The sequence below is a fragment of the Saimiri boliviensis genome, chromosome 11, assembly GCF_048565385.1.
Source record: "Saimiri boliviensis isolate mSaiBol1 chromosome 11, mSaiBol1.pri, whole genome shotgun sequence".
Classification (NCBI taxonomy): domain Eukaryota; kingdom Metazoa; phylum Chordata; class Mammalia; order Primates; family Cebidae; genus Saimiri; species Saimiri boliviensis.
This window is the reverse complement of record NC_133459.1, coordinates 117,707,131-117,731,126: the sequence shown is the minus strand read 5'-3', so window position 1 is coordinate 117,731,126 and position 23,996 is coordinate 117,707,131. Positions and strand designations below refer to the sequence as shown.

General features: G+C 42.4%; 2 protein-coding genes across 5 annotated transcripts in view; both read left to right on the top strand.

The window, feature by feature from the left end:
• Window positions 1–3,902, top strand: part of EPHX4 (epoxide hydrolase 4) — a 29,709-nt gene extending 25,807 nt beyond the window's left edge. Inside the window, exon 7 of the mRNA XM_003933308.4 lies at window positions 3,258–3,902. Coding sequence (XP_003933357.1) covers window positions 3,258–3,489 — 232 coding nt within the window. The 3' untranslated portion in view covers window positions 3,490–3,902. The remainder of the gene's footprint in view (window positions 1–3,257) is intronic.
• A 4,088-nt stretch (window positions 3,903–7,990) lies between these two features.
• BTBD8 (BTB domain containing 8) overlaps window positions 7,991–23,996 on the top strand; it is a 133,902-nt gene continuing 117,896 nt past the window's right edge. For 2 of the 4 annotated variants that reach the window (XM_074381437.1, XM_003933307.4), the window contains exons 1-2: window positions 7,991–8,378; window positions 18,216–18,413. In XM_074381437.1, coding sequence (XP_074237538.1) covers window positions 8,230–8,378; window positions 18,216–18,413 — 347 coding nt within the window. In that variant the 5' untranslated portion in view covers window positions 7,991–8,229. Of the gene's footprint in view, window positions 8,379–18,215; window positions 18,414–18,964; window positions 19,059–23,996 lie in introns of those variants that run through there. The other 2 variants (XM_074381436.1, XM_074381439.1) reach the window with 2 other exon arrangements.

Here is a 23,996-nt window from a genome sequence, read left to right as displayed (position 1 = left end):
ATGCACAGCAGTATGGATAACCATGCCATTTACTGAGACAGGAAATACTAGAACGGGACTAGTTTTGATGGGAAAGTCATGAAATGTATTGATCTTAGGTTAGTTGACTTTTGAGTGATACCTTAGATATTCAAATATGCAGTTGGATAGTAGGGTCTGGAACTCAGAGGAGATAATCTGGGATGAAGATATGTAACATCTGGGAGTCACTGATGTAGACACAAGCTTTGGTTTTAGAAGATATCGTCTGGGGAGAAAATATAGAGTGATGGCCGGGTGTGGTAGCTCATACCTGTAATCCCAGCACTTTGGGAGGCCAAGGTGGGCAGATCACCTGAGGTCAGGAGATCGAGACCAGCTTGGACAACATGGAGAAACTCCATCTCTACTAAAAATACAAAATTAGTAGGGTGTGATGGCGCATGCCTGTAGTCCCAGCTACTCGGGAGGCTGAGACAGGAGAATCGACTGAACCTGGGTGGTGGAGGTTGCACTGAGCCAAGATGGCGCCATTGCACTCCAGCCTGGACAACAAGAGTGAAACTCCATTTCAAAAAAAAAAAAAAAAAGAAAGAAAGTGTAGAGTGAAAGATGAGACATGGTCTACACTTAGGGAAAAAAATGAGATTTCATTTCTCATAAGAATTAGGAGCCACAGCTGGCCTTGAATTTGAGGTTTAGGGATTTGAATTTCTGCTACCTCCATGATTCTGGAATTCTCAGGATAAAAATTATATGTTAACATGCCTCCGGCTATTAACATTCCCTAGGAAGCCTGGTGGAAACAAAGACAAAACTTCTCTAGGATACATCTCAATTCAGGGCTCACAATATTCCCACAAATGATGTCCCTTAAAGATGAGTTCAGAATCCAAAGTAAACCCACGTGTGGAGGCTCATGCCTGTAATCCCAGCACTTTGGGAAGCTGAGGTGGGTGGATCACCTGAAGTCAGGAGTTTAAGACCAGCCTGGCCAACATGGCAAAACCCTGTCTCTACTAAAAATACAAAAATTAGCAGGGTGTGGTGGTGTATGCCTGTTATCCTAGCTACTCGGGAGGCTGAAGTAGGAGAATCACTTGAACTCAGGAGGCAGAGGTTGCAGTGAGCCAAGATTGTGCCTCTGTATTCCAACCTGGGTAACAGAACAAGACTTGATCTCAAAAAAAAAAAAAAAAAAAAAAAATTAAATTACATTTTAAAACCAACCAAAAAACAGACAAAAAATCAACCTACTATTAATGGCAGTCAGAATAAAATTGCAGCCAAACTCCTATGACTTTCAAATAATAGAACTAACAGGGACTATAAAGTATGTTTAAGTCATTAAACATAAGAACGAATAAAAAAATATGAGAAAATAATAAGGTACTATCAAGGGCAGGCTGGAAAGAGCTAAAAAAGAACTAGAAAATGAAAAATATGGTCACGGAAATCTGAAAGTCTATAGATGAGTTAAATTGCAGATCAGACAAGCCAAAGAGAATTATGAATTGAAAGATAAATCCCCCCAAATTATGCAGAATATAGCTTAGAGAGATAATGAAGTAAAAATCTAAAAAGCAAGTTACAATTGATACACAGGATAGAATTAGACATTCTATATGTGTATATATGCTAATAATTTTTTGGTGATAAAATAATGGAAATAGAATAGTATCATTTTCAAACCAGTAGAGGAGAAAAAGAAAATGATCAATTTAAAACTGTCAATTAAAAAAATTTTAAATTATTAATTAAAAAGGCAGAAAGGGAGAAAAAGAAGCAAAGCAAGGTAAAATAGAAAGCACAAACTAAGATGACAAAACAATTTCAATATGTCAGTATGCACAACAAACATTTATATATTAATATTGTCAGTTATAAAACAGAATGTCAGATTGGATTTTTTAAAAAGTCCATCTATATGGTGTTTACACAGTTACAATTAAAGCATAAGGACACAAAATGGTTGAAACTAAGAGATGGAAAGTTACAGCAGGTACCGGTTTAAATAAAATCTTTCAAACTCTGAAATTCAAAGGGAGTCATGAGCTTATATGAATAAGGGAAGAAGAAGTAAATCCAAACCTTTTTGACTAACAAGAACAAACTTACCAATATATATATCTATCTTTGGCAAAACAGAGATGTTAATATAAACAGTCTTTGAAGGTAACAGTTTATCAAGCAAGGCAATGATTAGAAAGGCAGATAGATCACAGAGGCTACAGGTTGTATTTTATAGGATATAGCACCAATGTCTGAAGTTTATGTTTTCTTATTTGTTGTTGTTTTTTGTTTGTTTGTTTTTTGTTTTTACAAATAACACTTGTAAAGAGAAAATACAATGGCACATTTCAAACAAATCTTAATTTTTTTTTACATTCAAGAAAAAAGATTTAAAATCTTAATTTTAGATAAAGGACAAGAATGACAGTTTTCAGCTGGGCACGGTGGCTCAAGCCTGTAATCCCAGCACTTTGGGAGGCCGAGGCGGGTGGATCACAAGGTCGAGAGATCGAGACCATCATGGTCAACATGGTGAAACCCCGTCTCTACTATAAAGATACAAAAAATTAGCTGGGCATGGTGGCACGTGCCTGTAATCCCAGCTACTCAGGAGGCTGAGGCAGGAGAATTGCTTGAACCCAGGAGGCGGAGGTTGCGGTGAGCCGAGATTGCACCATTGCACTCCAGCCTGGGTAACAAGAGCGAAACTCCGTCTCAAAAAAAAAAAAAAAATCCCAGCACTTTGGGAGGCTGAGGTGGGTGGATCACAAGGTCAAGAGATCGAGACCATCCTGGTCAACATGGTGAAACCCCGTCTCTACTAAAAATACAAAAAATTAGCTGGGCATAGTGGTGCGTGCCTGTAATCCCAGCTACTCAGGAGGCTGAGGCAGGAGAATTGCCTGAACCCAGGAGGCGGAGGTTGCGGTGAGCCGAGATCGCGCCATTGCACTCCAGCCTGGGTAACAAGAGCGAAACTCCGTCTCAAAAAAAAAAAAAAACTTTCCTAAGGAGGCTTTTTAGACATTTTTCCCCCAATCACCCCCACCCTGTGAAATTTTAGTATCTGTTTATGTACTGTACGTATATCCATGCTTTATGTATGCAAAGGTTAAGATTTTTTTCAACCTCCTAAGAATTCAATTTTCACCCTTTTAGAGGTAAGATTGCCCCCTTTGAGAATGCATGGCCTAATAGGGCATTATGGGAAAATGTCATTTTAACTTTTACAGTGAATCTCAAACCCACATACTTTGTTTTTATAGCTGCCTGCCTCTCAAGCATCACACGGTGAGCACTCCAACACTACTACTGTGGGGAGAGAATGACGCATTCATGGAGGTCGAAATGGCTGAAGTCACAAAGATTCATGTTAAAAACTATTTCAGGCTGACTATTTTGTCAGAAGCCAGTCATTGGCTTCAGCAAGACCAACCTGACATAGTGAATAAATTGATATGGACATTTCTAAAAGAAGAAACAAGAAAAAAAGATTGACTTTTCTTTAACTTCTATGAAGGGTCTGTAATGAAATCTAATAATTTTTAAAAATTGTTCATCAACTTCTTTATGTTTTATTAGGAAAAAACCTGTTTTAATGTGCTTTATCATAAATAAATATCCTGACAAATGGTATTGAAAAGAATCTGAGATTGTGTGAACATGTAATACAATGTTGATTTTCTCCTGGTGTATTTTGCACAGATAAGCATCTGCCTTAAAATGTATACACTTGTACAAAAAGGAAGTTTGGAGTAAGTGGCTCCATTTTGGTTTCTTGCTTTTTTTTTTTTTTTTTTTTAACTGTGTTAACATATGGTGCCTTTTACAAATGTATATCAAAGATTAGCTGTGCCATATTATAAGGCAAACCTGCAAATGATATAAATTTTCATTCTATTGTTCAAAAGTTCTTTTTACTATTTTTTAACCATTAAAAAGTTATATTATCAAATCTCTTTTGGATTTATAGTATATCTATTAGTTTGAAAGCAAAGATAACTAAATGAATATGCATTTTTAAAATGGGCCATATACTATTTATAGTGGGAAGATTAAACCATTTTTTAAAGCTGACATCTTGGCTGGGTGCAGTGGCTCATGCCTGTAATGTCAGCACTCTGGAAGGTCAAGGCAGGAGAATCGCTTGAGGGCAGGAGTTTGGGACCAGCTTGCCCACCAGGTTTCAACAAGGTGAAACCCCATTTCTACAAAAAATTAATAAAAAATAAAATTAGGCAGGCATATGGGTGCACACCTTAAGTCCCAGCTACTCATGAAGCTGAGGCGAGAAGATCACTTGTGTCCAGGAGCTTGAGGTTGCAGTGGGCCATGATTGGGCCGTTGCACTCCAGCCTAGGCAATGGAGTGAGACCCTGTCAGATCAGAAAAGGAAAGGGAAAGGAAAAAGGAAAGCAAAAGGGAAAGGGAAGGAAAGCATCCATTTACCCCACTCAGTGCAGCAAGAATTGAATACTACACTTCTTTTTTTTTTTTTTTTTTAGACGGAGTTTTGCTCTTGTTACCCAGGCTGGAGTGCAATGGCGCGATCTCGGCTCACCGCAACCTCCGCCTCCTGGGTTCAGGCAATTCTCCTGCCTCAGCCTCCTGAGTAGCTGGGATTATAGGCATGCGCCACCATGCCCAGCTAACTTTTTGTATTTTTAGTAGAGACGGGGTTTCACCATGTTGACCGGGATGGTCTTGATCTCTTTTTTTTTTTTTTTTTTTGAGACGGAGTTTCGCTCTTGTTAACCCAGGCTGGAGTGCAATGGCACGATCTCGGCTCACCGCAACCTCCGCCTCCTGGGTTCAGGCAATTCTCCTGCCTCAGCCTCCTGAGTAGCTGGGATTACAGGCACGCGCCACCATGCCCAGCTAATTTTTTGTATTTTTAGTAGAGACGGGGTTTCACCATGTTGACCAGGCTGGTCTTGATCTCTTGACCTCGTGATCCACCCGCCTCGGCCTCCCAAAGTGCTGGGATTACAGGCTTGAGCCACCGCGCCCGGCGAATACTACACTTCTTATGTTCACTAGAATCTAAATTCCACAGGGTTGGGATTTTTTTTGTGTGTGTGGTTTTGTTAACTGATACATACCCAAGTCTAGAATAAGGGCCTGGCACATTGTAGGCAGTCAAATATTTGCTTAATGAATGAATAATATATCTGGCACACTGCTAGGCACTGTGGGGAAAGATATAAAAGAAAGATATAAAACATAAAACTTTCCCTTAAGAAGCATACATAGGCTCAGGCATGGTGGCTCACACTTGTAATCCCAGAAATTTGGGAGGCCAAGGTGGGTGGATCACCTGAGGTCAGGAGTTTGAGACCAGCCTGGCCAACATGGTGAAACTCCATCTTTACTAAAAATACAAAAATTAGCCAGGCATGATGGTGGGTGCCTGTAATCCCACCTACTCGGGAGGCTGAGGCAAGAGAATTGCTTTAACCTGGGAGGCAGAGGGTAGAGGTTGCAGCGAGCCAAGGTCCCGCAATTGCGCTCCAGCCTGGGCCACAAGAGCAAAACTCCATCTCAAAAAAAAAAAAAAAAAAAAAAAAAGATGCATACATAGAATGCAGTTAAACTAAACAAGGGTTCAAAAGTAGAAATGAACACTATAAGTACAAGTTGGAAAAGAGTTACAGAATACAGAAGTATACCAGCTCAGGCTGGGTGCGGTGGCTCACACTTGTAATCCCAGCACTTTGGGAGGCCGAGGTGGGCAGATCACCTGAGGTCAGGAGTTCGAGACCAGCCTGGCCAACATGGAGAAACGCCATCTCTAAATAAATAAATAAATAAATAAATAAATAAAAAATACCAGCTCAAGTGACTACTACTCATTCTCTTGGGTTGTTCTCCTTTAACATCAGAGGCAACCAGTAACACAGCCAAATCACATCACGTAACAGACTACACTGTGTTCCCAAATAAGCCCTAAATTGGTGAAAGGATTGCTTCCCTCATTAAGCATAGTTCTGATCATGACAGAACAAAGTAGAATGTCCCTGAGAATTCTCATTATTGTACCATAGCAACTTGTATTTACAAGGAAAGTCCAGTTCTCTATATAATATGTTGCCTCATAACAACATGCAAGGTAGGTATCACCAATGTGTAAGTGGTAAAAACGTGATTTAACATAGTAGGTGATTTAACATGTAACTTTGCCGATGCCCATAGTGTAAGTGCTGGGAGGCCAGGATCCAACCTAGAGCGATCTGGTGGTAAAGCCCGTGATCGTTCTGCTTATATCAAATACTGTGTAGCAGACTTCAGTATCCACACCATTTTTCTGTTTCAGCAGTAACCTGGTGTGTTTCAATAGATGGAAACATCTTTCAGGAACCTACAATTTGACTTTTAATTTGGAGAGAGAAAAGGAATTCAAATTAGCAATTAGCAAAAACTGGAATAGTATACGGAGCATTGTCAGAGTTGCAAATGGCACAAGGTATAGAAAAAAAAAAATGCCTGGTTCATACCAACTTGATGCTTTCCTCTTGATCCCTCCAGAAGGGCAGCAACAAGGGAAAGGGTGGGACGTGTTGACATAGTAAAATAATCCTCACTTATTTTGATGAAAACCTATTACTGACAAAGTTGATTTTAATATTTGTTGTTGCTACTTACGTCAGTTTAGGAAGGTGACAAGTTCATGTGGACTAATATTAAGAATTTATGAATCGGCCGGGCGCGGTGGCTCAAGCCTGTAATCCCAGCACTTTGGGAGGCCGAGGCGGGTGGATCACAAGGTCGAGAGATCAAGACCATCCTGGTCAACATGGTGAAACCCCGTCTCTACTAAAAATACAAAAAATTAGCTGGGCATGGTGGCGCGTGCCTGTAATCCCAGCTACTCAGGAGGCTGAGGCAGGAGAATTGCCTGAACCCAGGAGGCGGAGGTTGCGGTGAGCCGGGATCACGCCATTGCACTCCAGCCTGGGCAACAAGAGTGAAACTCCGTCTCAAAAAAAAAAAAAAAAGAATTTATGAATCAGACATTCCATGGCCAATTCTGGCCTGTAATAATGAATGTACTCTAATTTTCAATGGTTATGGAAAAGTACTTGTAACAGATATAAAGCCTCATGGGTGCCATCAGTTAAACCTCTTAAGATAAACTGTTATAACTATCGCTGTAGAAATCTATTTGTAGGGCAAGTAGGTGAATTTGACTTACTAGCTGCCAAAGCAGCTCACAGTAAATAAAAACAGGTAATGGCACCCAAATTAAAGTTTTATTTATTAATAATATCAATCTATTCAAATTAATATATCCCTAGTAGTATATATGCCTAATTTAACATCAGAAATTGCTACATTAAAATAATTTATTAAGCATGTCAAGCCGGGCGTGGTGGCTCAAGCCTGTAATCCCAGCACTTTGGGAGGCTGAGGCGGGTGGATCACGAGGTCAAGAGATCAAGACCGTCCTGGTCAACACGGTGAAACCCCGTCTCTACTAAAAATACAAAACATTAGCTGGGCATGGTGGCGCGTGCCTGTAATCCCAGCTACTCAGGAGGCTGAGGCAGGAGAATTGCTTGAACCCAGGAGGCGGAGGTTGCGGTGAGCTGAGATCGCGCCATTGCACTCCAGCCCGGGTAACAAGAGCGAAACTCCGTCTCAAAAAAAAAAAAATAAATAAAATAAAATAAATGTCTTCACCTACCCGTCCCATCGCCAATTTTTCTTGCCCCAAACATTTACCCCTGAGTATTAAAAAGCCAGGTGAGGGGGTGGAACTCGCCCAGTCTTTCGTTGGAAAGAAGTGTCGACATGTCAGGAGGACACAGCAGACAAAGGCTGCCGGTGCCGATTTGAACTCGCGCCTCCCTAAAACATTGAAGTGAATGGTCAACACCAACCGGAAGGGAAAGCAGAGGGGCGGGAAGAAGGAGCCCGAGGATTGGTTTCCGGGCGGGACGGTCCGCGCCGGGCCTCGGGAGGCCGGGTGCCCGCGGGCAGACGTCAACAGAGCCAGTGCGCCTGCGCACGCCGTTCCCGCCACACTAGCCGCCCGGGTCCTGGGTTTCCGAGGCTCCCCACCGCGGTCCGGCTGCTCCGGGACGCCGTCTACACACAGCCGAGAGGCGTCAACCTTTTACCCTAGGGGCAGGATTTTGGTAGGCGCCGGGCGTGCGGTCGGAAACGCCCCGTCCTTCCTCTCGGGCGGGGCGCGCGAGGCTAAGCCCTCCGCCTGCGGGGCGCCGTACTCCGTGAGAAATGGCTGGCTGTGGGGGAGGCAGCGCGGCCCGCTCGGTGCTTCTGGGGTCCGCTGAAGTTGGCAGTAAGGGGTTGCAGAGAAAGGGGCAGTGTGAGCGGCGCCGGCTGAAGGCGTTGGTGTCGGAGCGGCTCAGCCAGGATTTGCTCAGGTAGGAGCAGGCGGGAACTCTGGCTGCTTGGGTTCCCCAGTCGCCCACCTCCGCCCCGAAGCTGGGGCTTCTTTCGGCTCTGCCTCCCGGTCCCTCCGCATTTGCTTCTCTTCGCCTCGGGCGACTGCGGGACGGTCGTCATTCTCCCCACTATTCCAAAGGTGGCTTCCCTCGCCTTATATGACTGGTCCCGAGCACCTCCACTCCATTTACCAGATTCAAAGGGAGAGCAAAAATCAAAGGCTTAGTTACGTGCAGCACCAGTTTGCTGGAAATATCAACACAGGCAAGCTTAGTTGTGTCAAATCACTAAGGTCGGGGTGGATCCAGGTCCTGAAACTTACATAATTTTAAAAATAAGCTTATACAATTTTAAGAAAACAAAATTAGAAAAATGATTATTTGAAATGAGGAAATAACAATACTATAGTCTTGGAGGTCTCTTCTGAGCTCTCTTTAAATAATTTACCAGAAACACTTGTGTAGAAATACTTCCTGATTGCGACCTGGCTTCCTCTCTCCACCTAGAGCTCTCTATAGCTCCCAGCAACTCTCAGCTCCTGTGAGGACCGAAGCAAATGGAGGGCTGTCCTGCCGTTTAAACTTTGTAAGCCTCACGGATATCCAACTCGGGTGATTGGGAATCCAGCTAAAGTCATTTCAGCTTACAAAGAAAATGAAGCTTAGAAATATGACCTAGCGAGTTTACATTTCTGGCAAACCATTGATTTAAATTTTAGCATGCATTAGAATTACCTGGAGGGCTTGTTAAAACACAGGTTTGCTGGGTTCCAGACCATACTTACTGATTCCGTTGGTCTGAGTTGGGACTGAAAATTTCCATTTTTAACAAGGCTTCAGGTGATGCTAATGCTGCTGGCTAGGTTGACTCTATGAGAACCACTGAAGTAAACGTAATTACTAATAATAACAAAACGTTGTGCACCAGTCTACCTTTTTTTTTTTTTTTTTTTGTGAGACGGAGTCTCGCTTTTTTGTCCATGCTGAAGTTCAGTGGTGTGGTCTTGGCTCACTGCAGCTTCCACTTCCCGGGTTCAAGCGATTCTTATGCCTTAGCCTCCCGAGGAGTAGTTTGGATCATAGGTGTGCGTCATCACGCCCGGCTAATTTTTGTATTTTTAGTAGAGATGGGGTTTCACCATGTTGGCCAGGCTGGTCACGAACTCCTGACTTCAAGTGATCTGCCCTCGGCTTCCCAAAGTGCTGCGATTACAGGCGTGAGCCACTGCGCCTGGCCAGCATTGTACATTTCAAAGTGCTTTCTGTCAAAAAGTCACCGGTTCTTAAGGTTCTGGTAGCTATAAACAGAATTTATTAAAGTGAAAAGTACCTTTAATTTGGACCTATCTCCCGGGGAAGCTACTTTGTCTCTATCAGGGAGGGACTGATGAAAAAGATGGGAAATATAATACTAAGGTTGTTAACATTTCTAGGGCTAATCTCTTAAGGATGAGATGTTCCCTTTTTCAGTGGCTTTATTCTTCTCCTTGCTTTGTGAGCCTTAACGTGTCATGAATATGCGGAAGGTAACACATCTAATAGAAAATGAGGTTAAAAGTATTGCTAGTGAACAATTTATCCTCGTCTTAGTTACAACTGAGGCTAGGACTCAGAACTCCCAAATTCTTATAGGTGTAGTAGGATTTAAAGAAAAAAAACACAGCAAAAAAATGCTCACCCAACCACCTCAAATACTAAGTTAATCTTCTCCAAGCATAGCAATATCATTTATTTATTCTACAAATACTAACAAATTATTTAGCACCAACCACATACCTATCCCTGTACTAGGTCCTAAGTAATAAAGGTTAATAAAACATGGCTTTGCTGTTTGTGCTTACACTCTAGTGAGAGAGGTAACGGTTAAATAAGTGATAGTTGTGGTGGGGTGAGTTGGGGAAGACTTTATAGGGTGACATTTGAGTGGGCTCTTAGGGATTGGTTAAGAATTGATTAGGCAAAGATTGAGAAGGGAGAAGTAGAGGCTATCTAAAGGGGAATGACTTTTGCAGAAGCACAGAAATTTGAAAGACCTTGATTTATTTTGAGAAAGCAAGTCATGTCAGACTCTTCCAAATGGTAAGGAACAGAGACACTCCTAGGTTACCTGAAGTAATACGATACGTCGAGAAGAGAGGAAAAGTGGGAAACAGTTTCAGTCCTCAAAAAACCAGCTTTGGGGCCGGGCGTGGTGGCTCAAGCCTGTAATCCCAGCACTTTGGGAGGCCGAGGTGGGTGGATCACAAGGTCAAGAGATCGAGACCATCCTGGTCAACATGGTAAAACCCCGTCTCTACTAAAAATACTAAAAATTAGCTGGGCATGGTGGCGTGTGCCTGTAATCCCAGCTACTCAGGAGGCTGAGGCAGGAGAATTGCCTGAACCCAGGAGGCGGAGGTTGCGATGAGCTGAGATCGCGCCATTGCACTCCAGCCTGGGCAACAAAAGCGAAACTCCGTCTCAAAAAAAAAAAAAAAAAACCAAACAAACCCAGCTTTGATACAGAATTGGAAAGTTGTCTGGGATATGATAACAGTCATACAGTAAGACCATATTGGCAAATGGACTGTTATTCGGGGCAGTTGTGAAAAAACAAAAAATAATATTTATCATCCTACTATTTGCTATATACGCTAGGCTTAAATGAAATGTTTTACTTATTTCTCTCATGAATCTTGTGAGGTAAATCTTGTTATCTGATCTCATTTAACAGATGAGGAAACAATGTTAAAAAAGAAATGATGGTGGCACCTGTAGTGCCAGCTGCTTGGGAGGCTGAGGCAGGAGAATTATTTGAACCTGGGCGGTGGAGATTGCAGTGAGCTGAGATGGAACCACTGCCCTCCATTCTGGGCGACAGAGCAAGACACTGTCTCAAAAAAAAAAAAAAAAAAGATGGTGGCTCAGAATAAATATTGGCAATCTGGCTCCAAGGACTTTCAAATGATTTCCCCAGGGTCATATAACCAGAATATGAACCCAAGCAGTCTGCCTCCTTTACAGTAGCTGTGCATACTGATCTTCCAGTAACTTTGAACTTTGATCTCTTCTCTCCTTACCCATTTCTTTTTCTACCCTAGGTTTGCTTAGGAATGCTCTTCAGTGCCGTCAGTTGGTTCTTGCTTATTATAGAACATCTCTGCCCAAGTTCTCCTGCTTAATGAACTCCTACACTGGCTGGTGACTAACCTTGGTTCAGCTCATTGTCCATTCAGATGTGATGAGGATGTAGGGGCATGTGGTACAAACCAGGGCCACATATAAATAATGAATGAATTTGGTAGCTTTATTTGGAAGGAGACTGTGAGTACAGCAGGCAATCAGAGTGACGGTAGGTGAGGCTGAATGGGTAGGCTAAAACTAGATCATGGGCTTGCTTTCTCCAGTGAAATGTTTGTGATGTATTCTAGAAGCAGTGGAGAACCATTAGTGTTTTTAAAATAGGGAATTAACATATTTGGATCTTGAATGTAAGGAAAGAGAAATTGGAAACAAGGAGACCAGCTGGGAGATTTTATAATAGTCCAGGAATACATAATGGCAGTGGAAATGGAACAGTAGGCTTGGCGACTGATGACACGCTAGGGAACAGGGAAAGGGAATCATTGAAAATGTCCCCCGGCCGGGCGCGGTGGCTCATGCCTGTCATCCCAGCACTTTGGGAGGCCGAGGCGGGTGGATCATGAGGTCAAGAGATCGAGACCATCCTGGTCAACATGGTGAAACCCCGTCTCTACCAAAAATACAAAAAATTAGCTGGGCGTGGTGGCGCGTGCCTGTAATCCCAGCTACTCAGGAGGCTGAGGCAGGAGAATTGCCTGAACCCAGGAGGCGGAGGTTGCGGTGAGCCGAGATCGCGCCATTGCACTCCAGCCTGGGTAACAAGAGCGAAACTCCGTCTCATAAAAAAAAAAAAAAAAAAAGAAAATCTCCCCAAATCTTAGGACCTTTGAAAGGGAAGCATATAGGCTACTACCGTGCCACCGTGAACAAGCCTGATATTGCCTGGAAGGAAGGGTTGTAATGAATGTCCAGGAAGCTGTATCCAGGAAACAATTGGAAATATGTCTGGCGTAGAGGAGGGAAGTTGAATTAGCAGATTGGTATTACCACTAGCACCCGGTTATCCAAATATGAGAGAGATCCAAATTATTCCCTTCCCTGCCAATTTTACCAACTCCTACGAATTTTATTACCTAAATATATTTTAAGTTCATCTCCTCTTTATCACCATTGATCCTCCCCTGGCTTCATTCACCTGTGGTAGTTTTCTCATCTTCATTCTCATTTTCATCTAACTCCTCTTCTACACAAATTTATATATTTTGAAAAATAAATTTACTAGTGTTTCAAAGCATTTGTAGGGCGAACACACCTGATAGCAATAATGTAAACATACCCTTAGAATGACCCTGTATGGTGGATGTACCTGCGTGTGTTACTAGCTAGAGAATCTGGGAGTGGCTGTCTCAGAGATTCGTTTCTTGTCTGTGAGGACCATCTGAGCCTCTGGGACCATTCTGTGGAACACAGGCAGTAAAGGGGATTGAAGTCCTGAGTTTGAGTTGTACAAAGGTTTACAGGTGGAGGACATTAAGGAAAGGGTGTTAAGTGAAAATGCTGTATAAATTGCCATGCTGTTTGCAAGGGATTGCCGTTTTCCTGCCCAGTCCACTACCACTGGACTGTAGGTAAGGTGGATATCTTGTCCAGCTTGTCACCACTGGACTCTGTCCCCTCTATGTAAGCCCCTAACAAAAGCCCGTGTCTCGTTTGCTGGCTCTGGGTCTCTTCTTCAGCCTCTTGAACCTGGTGCCTTCCCTATTGAGGCTAATAGAGGTTCAGCACACATAATGTTGTGACTCCTCTTTCACTGAAGGGTACAGTTAAGTTCTTTATCTCTTAACTCTGTGAGGTCTCCTCTTTTGTCTGTCCCTGAACAAAATTTATGCCATTGAATATATCACACATTTTAATTTTCAGACCTGGCTTCCCTACTATACTCTAAGCTCCCTGAGAATAGGTATTACCTTTTCATCATCTTTATGTTCCCAGTGCTTAGTACATAGTATGTGTTCAGTAAATGTTTAGTGATAACTGGGTTTTTTTTTGTTTTTTTTTTTTTTCTGAGACGGAGTTTCGCTCTTGTTACCCAGGCTGGAGTGCAATGGCGCGATCTCGGCTCACCGCAACCTCCGCCTCCTGGATTCAGGCAATTCTCCTGCCTCAGCCTCCTGAGTAGCTCGGATTACAGGCATGTGCCACCATGCCCAGCTAATTTTTTGTATTTTTAGTAGAGACGGGGTTTCACCATATTGACCAGGATGGTCTCGATCTCTTGACCTCGTGATCCACCCGCCTCGGCCTCCCAAAGTGCTGGGATTACAGGCTTGAGCCACCGTGCCCGGCCCGATAACTGGGTTTTATCAGCAGTGTGATAAAACCTGTCATTCATAATTTTGAATATTTACCTTCTTCAAAACTCATGTTGAAATTTACAGGCCTGGCTGGGCACAGTGGCTGATGCCTGTAATCCCAGCACTTTGGGAGGCCAAGGCAACTGGATCACTTGAGGTCAGGAGTTTGAGACCAGCCTGGCCAACATAGTGAAACACTATCTCTACTAAAAATACAAAAATTAGCCTGGTGTGGTGATGTGTATCTGTACTCCCAGCTACTCAGGAGGCTGAGGCAGGAGAATCGCTTGAACCCAGGAGGTAGAGGCACACACCTGTACTCCCAGCTACTCGGGAGGCTGAGGCAGGTCAATTGCTTGAACCCAGGAGGTAGAGGTTGCAGTGAGCTGAGATCATGCCACTGCACTCCAGCCTGGGTGACAGAGCGAGACTGTCTCAAAAAAATTTACAGGCCAGGCAGAGTGGCTCATTTCTGTAATCCCAGCACTTTGGAAAGCTGAAGGGGACTGATGCCTTGACCTCTGGAGTTTGAGACCAGCCAGGGCAACATGGCAAAACCCTGTCTTTACAAAAAATAGAAAAGCTATCCAGGTGTGGTGATGCACACCTGTGGTTCCAGCTACTGGGGAGGCTGAAATGGGAGGATCCCTTGAGCTCAGGAGGTGGAGGTTGCAGTGAGCTGAGATTGTACCACTGCACTCCAGCCTGGGCAACAGGGTGAGACCCTGTCTCAAAAAGAAAAAAAGAAAAGAAATTTAATTGCCATCGTAGCAGTATTAAGAAGTAGGACTCTTGGGCCGGGCGCGGTGGCTCAAGCCTGTAATCCCAGCACTTTGGGAGGCCGAGGCGGGTGGATCACAAGGTCAAGAGATCAAGACCATCCTGGTCAACATGGTGAAACCCCGTCTCTACTAAAAATACAAAAAAAATAGCTGGGCATGGTGGTGCGTGCCTGTAATCCCAGCTACTCAGGAGGCTGAGGCAGGAGAATTGCCTGAACCCAGGAGGCGGAGATTGTGGTGAGCCGAGATTGCGCCATTGCACTCCAGCCTGGGTAACAAGAGCGAAACTCCGTCTCAAAGAAAAAAAAAAGAAGTAGGACTCTTAAGAAGTGTTTAAGCCAAGAGGGCTCCATCCTCATGGGTGGGATTGGTAATGTTATAAAAGGATTAGTTTGGCTCCTTCTTGCTTCCTTTCATCCTCTATCCTTCTACCATGTGATTACTTAGCAAGAAGGCCCTTGCAGATGCCAGCACCTTGATGTTGGACTTTCCAGCCTCCAGAATTGTCAACCAGTAAATGTCTGTTCATTATAAATTATCTATTCTGTGGTATTCTGTTACATCAGCACACAATGGACTAAGTAGGTGAATACGGTAGTTGGCACAGATGTGAGATGGAAAGAAGCCGGGCCTTGGCCTCACTGAGCCTTTGCTCCAATCTGTCCTTCCTCTGGACTTTACTCTTTGATGAGCCAGTAAACTATTTAATGTGTAAGCCAGTCTAAGTCAGATTTTCAGATGTGTAACATACAAAATATACTTGAAACTGATAAAAGTGATTTTATCAAATAAAAAGCACTGTATTTTCACATTAACTTTTTTTTTTTTTTTTTTTTTTTGAGATGGAGTTTCACTCTTGTTACCCAGGCTGGAGTGCAATGGCGCGATCTCGGCTCACCGCAACCTCCGCCTCCTGGGTTCAGGCAATTCTCCTGCCTCAGCCTCCTGAGTAGCTGGGATTACAGGCACGCGCCACCATGCCCAGCTAATTTTTTGTATTTTTAGTAGAGACGGGGTTTCACCATGTTGACCAGGATGGTCTCAATTTCTCGACCTTGTGATCCACCCGCCTCGGCCTCCCAAAGTGCTGGGATTACAGGCTTGAGCCACCGCGCCCGGCCTTTTTTTTTTTTTTTTTTTGATATGGCGTCTCGCTCTGTTGCCCAGGCTGGAGTGCAGTTGTGTGACCTTGGCTCACTGCAGCCTCCGCCTCCAGGTTCAAGCAATTCTCCTGCTTTGGCCTCCCGAGTAGCTGGGACTACAGGCACATGCCACCACGCCTGGCTAATTTTTGTATTTTTAGTAGAGACGGGGTTTCACCATATTGGTCAGGCTGGTCTTGAGCTCCTGACCTGTGATTTGCCTGCTTTGGCCTCTGTAAGTGCTGGGATTACAGGCATGAGCCACTGCACCTGGCTAACAATTTTATAAACTTTTTTTTTTTCCATTTAGCAAGTACTCATGAGCATCTATTAGCAGCAAGGTGGATTCCCTCCTGATGGTTGTATGGCTACGAGCTGCATTGCTTCCTTATTCATTTGAGGGGTGGGGGGTTGGCGGAAGGAAGGTGGGAGGAAGGAGTAAATTGAGTATTTTTACAGTTTGTATTTCAATTAAAGTTTGAGAGCCAAACACGTTTTTGTGTAACTTTTTTTTTTTTTTAATAAGACAAGAGTTTTACGATGTTGGCCAGGCTGGTCTTGAATTCCTGACCCTAGATCAGGCGTCCCCAAACTTTTTACACAGGGTCCAGTTCACTGTCCCTCAGACCATTGGAGGGCTGCCACATACAGTGCTTCTCTCACTGACCACCAATGAAAGAGGTGCCCCTTCCTGAAGTGCAGTGGGAGGCTGGATAAATGGCCTCAGGGGGCCGCATGCGGCCCGCGGGCCGTAGTCTGGGGATGCCTGCCCTAGATGATCCACCCACCTCAGCCTCCCAAAGTGCTGAGATTACAGACGTGAGCCACCACACCTGGCCAGTTTTGTGTAACTTTAAAAATTACTTATGAAAATAATTTATTTAGCCGGGCGCGGTGGCTCAAGCCTGTAATCCCAGCACTTTGGGAGGCCGAGGCGGGTGGATCACAAGGTCAAGAGATCTAGACCATCTTGGTCAACATGGTGAAACTCCGTCTCTACTAAAAATACAAAAAAAATAGCTGGGCATGGTGGTGCGTGCCCGTAATCCCAGCTACTCAGGAGGCTGAGGCAGGAGAATTGCCTGAACCCTGGAGGCGGAGGTTGCGGTGAGCCGAGATCGCGCCATTTCACTCCAGCCTGGGTAACGAGCGAAACTCCGTCTCAAAAAAAAAGAAAATAATTTATTGAAAATATTGACCAAACTAAGATGCATCTGTTTGCCCATTATTTTCAAGATTCTGAAAGCTTTTGTGCTCTGAAGCATTTGTTTTGTCTAGGGTAAAATAGGGTCATTCAATATCAGACATTGAACTCTCACTGTACACTGAAGATACAGTTTTAGCCCTTGGGGTGTTCATTTTCCAGTAGGGAGAAAGATACATAAAAATAATAATGATGCAATGACAAAAATGCTATAATAGAGATATGTACTTAGTGTGATGGGATTAGAGGAAGGAGACATTAACTTGGTCTTGAAGGGAGCATGAGTGTCATTGGCAATTTTCCAAGCTTTCATGGTAATGGATATCTTTATCAGTGACCTGCACCTCCTGTAGTGTACTGATGTGATGGCCAATTTTATATATCCTGTAATACAGAAGTCCTCTGAGAATGCATACCTTGCTGATGATATTGCTATAGTGACATGATATATTATTTAATATTTAGAGAGTAAAAGATATAGTTACTGCAAAGAGGCAAAAGATTACATATTTTTTGCCTCAAAATATACGTTTCTACATCAAAATAGACATTTTCTGTTATGTTTGTTTATGTTCTGTCACTCATGTATACATGTAATCAGTGGGCTTTACAATAACTATGTACATCAGCAAAGGGATTTGAAGGAGTTTACCTCATGAATCCATTATTTTAATGATAGATTAGAGCACAATTCTATTTGTTCGAGTGGGAGACTGGAAAAGAGCCTAAATGTCACATTTTTGACAACCATGCCTGCATTTCAGACTTAGTAATTAACATTAGCCAGAACAAAGTACCAGTTTCTAATCTGAATTTTCTACTGATATATGTGGTTGTTGCTGTCATTGGCTGTTTACTTTTTTTGTTTCAATTTAAGTAAAGTAAAAATTGATTCTTTTCAATAATTAATGACCATGTCAACCTTTGCATTTAAAAAATCTAAAGAAGGTAGTACATCTAAAGGAAAATCAACATAAGTAGCAGAAAATAATTTTTTTATTGTCAGAAGGAATTCATAAGAAAAAATATTTTGAAACAGTAGTCTTACTTTTAGTGAAATTATCTTTGATTTCACTATGAATAGAAAATTAGGCTCTAAGCCAATATTAAACAATGTTCTTCTGAATGAACTAAGAACAAGCTCATTTTTGAATTAATTTTATATTGCCTCTATTTTTTTTAGCTTATGTGTTATTTTAAACCTACTTTATAAAAATATGTATTTGTTTCTTAGCATCACTAATTAAATTATGATTCCTTTTTATTTATAGGCTTCTAAGGGAAGAATTCCATACCGATGTTACCTTCTCTGTAGGTGGTACTTTGTTCAAAGCACACAAAGCAGTCCTTTTAACAAGGGTTCCTGACTTCTATTTTCACACTATTGGACAAACATCAAATAGTTTAACAAATCATGAGCCTGTCGCTGTGGAGAATGTTGACGCTTCAGAATTTAGAACATTTTTACAGTAAGTGCTTTCTTTATCCATATAAGTCTAATATGTAATTGCTAATTTTTAACATGTTTTTATTTAATACATTTTCATATGTATTTTATAATCTGATAAGAAAAATCCATTCACTCATTCTGAATTATCTTAGTAATTAGTGTTAGTAGAGGCTAAGTGTTAATATTAGAAGCTTAGTAGTGGTAGAGGCTAAGCATTAACCTACGACTGATCCTGAGAAAGGAGAAATGGTGTGCTCTCTAGTAGTTGAAATGTGCCAAGGTTTCTCAGTAGTGGCACTATTGACATTCAGGTTGTATGACTGTTTGTTGTGGGGACAATTCTGTGCATTTTAGGATGTTTAGTTGTGACTGAAATGTCTCCAGACATTGCCAGGTGTCCTCTGGGGTGCCTAATTGCCCCTTCTTGAGAACCATTGCTATACACTGACTTTTGTATTGTTGGTATGTGAAACTTTAAAATATGTATATTTATAAAAATATAACATCATAACTGTTTAAATTCTCATGGCTTGTTTCTTAGTTCATTTTGGCTGCTATAACAAAATACCTTAGACTGCGCAATTGGTGAACAACAGAAATGTATTGATCACAATTCTGGAGCCTGGGAAGTCCAAGATCAAGGAGCCACCAGATTCAGTGCCTGGTGAGGATTAGTTCCTTGAAGATAGCATCTTCTCTGTGCCCTCATATGGCAAAAGGGATAAACTTCCTTGGGTCTTTTTAATAAGAGCACTGATCCCATTCAGGAGGGTGGAGCCCTCATGATCTAGTCATCTCTTAAATGCCCCACCTCTTCATACCACCACACTGGGGATTCAGTTTTATCATGTGAATTTGGGGTATAGGGGGATACAAACAGTCAGACCATAGTAACTTGTATTTGGTCAAATTGGTTTTTTGAAAACAGAACATCAATTGGACTTTTTAGTAATTTTGGGGCCTCGTTTTAAACTCAGAATTGTCATCAGCTAAATAATGGGAGAAATTAGTTTAAATTACTCTTCATTCTGTGCTTAATTTCTTTTTGTTGTTGCATAATACTTCATTGTATGGCTATTCCATATTTTGTTAATCCATTCATGTCCTTAAATTGTTTCTATTAATACTTTTTTTTTTTTTTTTTTTTTTTTTTTTTTTTGAGACGGAGTTTCGCTCTTGTTACCCAGGCTGGAGTGTAATGGCGCGATCTTGGCTGACCGCAACCTCCGCCTCCTGGGTTCAGGCAATTCTCCCGCCTCAGCCTCCTGAGTAGCTGGGATTACAGGCACGAACCACCATGCCCAGCTAATTTTTTGTATTTTTAGTAGAGACGGGGTTTCACCATGTTGACCAGGATGGTCTCGATCTCTCGACCTCGTGATCCACCCGCCTCGGCCTCCCAAAGTGCTGGGATTACAGGCTTGAGCCGCCGCGCCTGGCTAAATTGTTTCTATTAATACTTTTGACTTTTATGAATAATGCTGCCATAACACTTATATACAAATTTTTCTATGAACCTGTGTTATTATTTTTCTTGAGTATATACCTAGGAGTGGAATTGCTAGGTCATATATATATGGTAACTATATGTTTAACCTTTTGAGGAGCTGCAAACTGTTTTCCAAACTGGCTATAACATTTTATATTTAGTGTATGAGCAGTGAATGAGGGCTTCAGTTTCTCCACATCCACAGCAATACTTGTTATTATCTTCTGTATTTTTTATTATTACTCTCTGGATGTGAACTGGTATATTATTGTAGTTTTCATTTATATTTCCCTGATGACTAATGATGTTGAGCATATTGTTGTATGCTGTTTGCCATTTTTATTTTTCTTTGGAGAACTATCTACATCCTTTGCCCTTTTTAAATTGGTTTGCCTTTATATTATTGACTTATAAGTGCTCTTTGTATGGGTTGTAATATTAGACTCATCACACATATGATTTATAAATATTTTCTCCCATTCTCTGGATTGTCTTTTCACTTTCTCGATGTTATAATTTATGACACAAAAGTTTTTAATTCTTATGCAGTCAGGCTTGGTGCAATGGCTCACACCTGTAATCCCAACACTTTGAGAGGCCAAGGTGGGCAGATCACCTGAGATCAGGAGTTCGAGACCCCAGCCTGGCCAACATGGTGAAACCCCGTCTCCATTAAAAATACAAAAAAATACCGGGCGCGGTGGCTCACGCCTGTAATCCCAGCACTTTGGGAGGCTGAGGCGGGTGGATCACGAGGTCAAGAGATCGAGACCATCCTGGTCAACAAGGTGAAACCCCGTCTCTACTAAAAATACAAAAAATTAGCTGGGCATGGTGGCGCGTGCCTGTAATCCCAGCTACTCAGGAGGCTGAGGCAGGAGAATTGCCTGAACCCAGGAGGCGGAGGTTGCGGTGAGCCGAGATGGCGCCATTGCACTCCAGCCTGGGTAACGAGAGCGAGACTCCGTCTCAGAAAAAAAAAAAAAAAAAAAAAAAATACAAAAAAATTAGCTGGGCCTGGTGGCACATGCCTGAAATCCCAGCTACTTGGGAAGCTGAGGCAGGAGAAGCACCCGAACCCAGAAGGTGGACGTTGCAGCAAGTGGAGATCGCGCCACTGCACTCCAGCGTGGGCAACAGAACAAGACTCCTGTCTCCAAAAAAATAAATAAATAAATAAAAATTCTTATGTAGTCTAGCTTATCTAATTTTTCTTTTGTCACTGTGCTTTTGATGTGAAGGCTAAGAAACCATTGCCTAATCCAGGGTTTTGAAAATTTACTCATTAATATGGTTTGGATTTGTGTCTCTACCCAAATCTCATGTCAAACTATGATCCCAATGTTGGGTGAGGGGCCTAGTGGGAGGTGATTGGATCATGGGGGTGGATTTCTCCCTCGCTGTTCTCATGATTGTGAGTTCTGAGGAGATCTGGTTGTTTGCAAGTGTGTAGCACCTCCCCGCTGTTCTCTAGAGCTCTTCCTTGTTCTCTGGCCACGTGAGACATGCTTCCTTCTTCTTCACCTTCTGCCTTGATTGTAAGTTTCCTGGGGCCTCCCCAGCCATACTTCCTGTACAGCCTGGGGTACTGAGAGTCAATTAAACCTCTTTCATCATAAATTACCCTGTCTTAGGTAGTTCTTGATAGCAATGCAAAACCAGACTAATACACTCGTGTGTGTGTATGTGTGTGTATGCATATATATTTTTTGAGACAGGGTTTTGCTGTGTTTCATAGGCTGGTCTGTAACTCCTGGGCTCAAGTGAGTCTCCCGAGTAGCAGAGATTACAGGCATGTGCCTCTATGCCTAGCTTACTCCTGTATTTCCTTCTTAGAAGTTTAGTTTATGGTTTTGTATTTTTAGCTCTTACATTTACATCTATATCCATTTTGAGTTAATTGCCATGTATCACATAAGGAAGGGGTCTAGCTTCATACTTTTGTATGCGGATGTGCAGTTGTCGACAGCACCAATTTTTTTCTCCTCTACTCCCTTCTTTTGCTCGGATTTTCTGGATACTCGTATTGAAAATCAGTTGCCCATTGCTGTGGACTGCAGTTGTCTCCACCCAAAATTTATATGTTGAAGCCTTAACCCTCAGTGTGATAGTAGATGGAGAGGGGGCCTTTGGGAGGTAGGTTGAGATGAGTTCATGAGGGTGAGTTCTTCATAAGGATTAGTACCTATATAAGATGACTTAGGGCGAGTACAGTGACTCATGCCTGTAGTCCTAGAACTTTGATGGGGCTGAGGTGGGTGGATCACTTGAGTCCAGGGGTTTGAGACCAGCCTGGGCAACATGTCAAAACCCAATCTTTATCAAAAATACAAAAAAATTAGCTGAGTGTGGTGGTGTGCACCTATAGGCCTGGCTACTCAGGAGGCTGAAGTGGGAGGATCACTTGAGCCTAGAGGCAGAGATTGTAGTGAGCCAAGATCATGCCACTGCATCAGCCTGGGCAACAGAGTAAGACTGTATACAAAAAAAAGAAAAAAAGAAGAGGCACCGGAGAGCTTATGTGCACACCTACTCTATCCCTGCCATCCAAGAACACAGTGAGGCAATGGTGTCTGGAAGCCAGGAAGCCCTCACCCGAACCCAACATGCTGACACTTCATCTTGGTCTTTTCGCCTCCAAAAACTGAGGTATAAATTTCTGTTGTTTAAGCTACTCAGTCTATGGAATTTCATTATGGCAGCCTAAGCTAATTCACCAGTAAATGTGAGGGTTTATTTCTGATTTCTCAGTATTATTCCATTGGTTGGTATGTCTGTCCTTAGGCCAGTATCACTCATCTGTTTCTGTATGAGAAGTCAGTTGGATTTTTGTGTTTTTATGTCCTTATGTATCTTTTATATCTATCCTTATATCCCAGAAGTTTTTTACATGCCAGTCTTTTAGTTATTTGCTGACGTGGTTTTTGCCTATAATAAAAATGACATTTACATTAGTATAGAAAATTATCTTTTACATTTTAAGTGTATTTATGTGATTTGGCTTATTCATTTTATGCTTTAGCAGTTGCCTTTTTTCTTTATTATTTCTGTTTCATGTGTGAAGCTCCTATGGAAAGCATAAATGGAAAGTTGCCTAACCTTGGCTTCCTGTGTTCATTAAAAGAACTTTATATACTACAATTTAAGCAGATACTTTAAGTACAACTTAGAAAATCATTGTTTTTTTCAGTATAGGTTATAGGCTCATCATTGAGTTTGAAATACCAACTTTATTTTTTTTCTGAGATGGAGTTTTGGTCTTGTTGCCCAGGCTGGAGTCCAGTGACGCAATCTCGACTCACCGCAACTTCTGTCTCCGAGTTCAAGTGATTCTCCAGCCTCAGCCTCCAAAGTAGCTGGGATTACAAGCATGCACCACCATGCCCAGCTAATTTTGTTTTTTTTTTTTTTTTTTTTTTTTTTTTGAGACAGAGTTTCACTCTCATTATCCAGCCTGGAGTGCAATGGCGTGATCTCGGCTCACCGCAACCTCTGCCTCCTGGGTTCAGGCAATTCTCTTGCCTCAGCCTCCTGAGTAGCTGGGATTACAGGCACGCGCCACTATGCGCAGCTAATTTTTTTGTATTTTTAGTAGAGACGGGGTTTTACCATGTTGACCAGGATGGTCTCGATCTCTTGACCTCGTGATCCACCCGCCTCTGCCTCCCAAAGTGCTGGGATTACAGGCTTGAGCCACCGCGCCCGGCTAATTTTGTATTTTTAGTAGAAACGGATTTCTCCATGTTGATCATGCTGGTCTTGAACTCAAGATGATCCACCCGTCTTGGCCTCCCAAAGTCCTAGGACTACAGGGGTGAGCCACTGTCCCCGGACGAAATACTGATTTTAAAGTGTACACTTTTTTCTTCTAGTAGGTGGTAGAAAGTTGTTGTAAGAACAAGCTTTGTAGTGAAGCCAGGACTACCACTTCTGTGTGAACTTAGGCTAATCACTCACCATTAGTTTCCTCATCTGAAAAATGGACACATTAATAATACCTATAGTGGTGTCGTGAGTGTTAAGTATGATGGTTATAAAGCACTTAGCACTGAATAAGATTGTTTTATAGGTAGTGACTTCAGATATGGCTGAAATGATTGTCAGTGGAAAGTT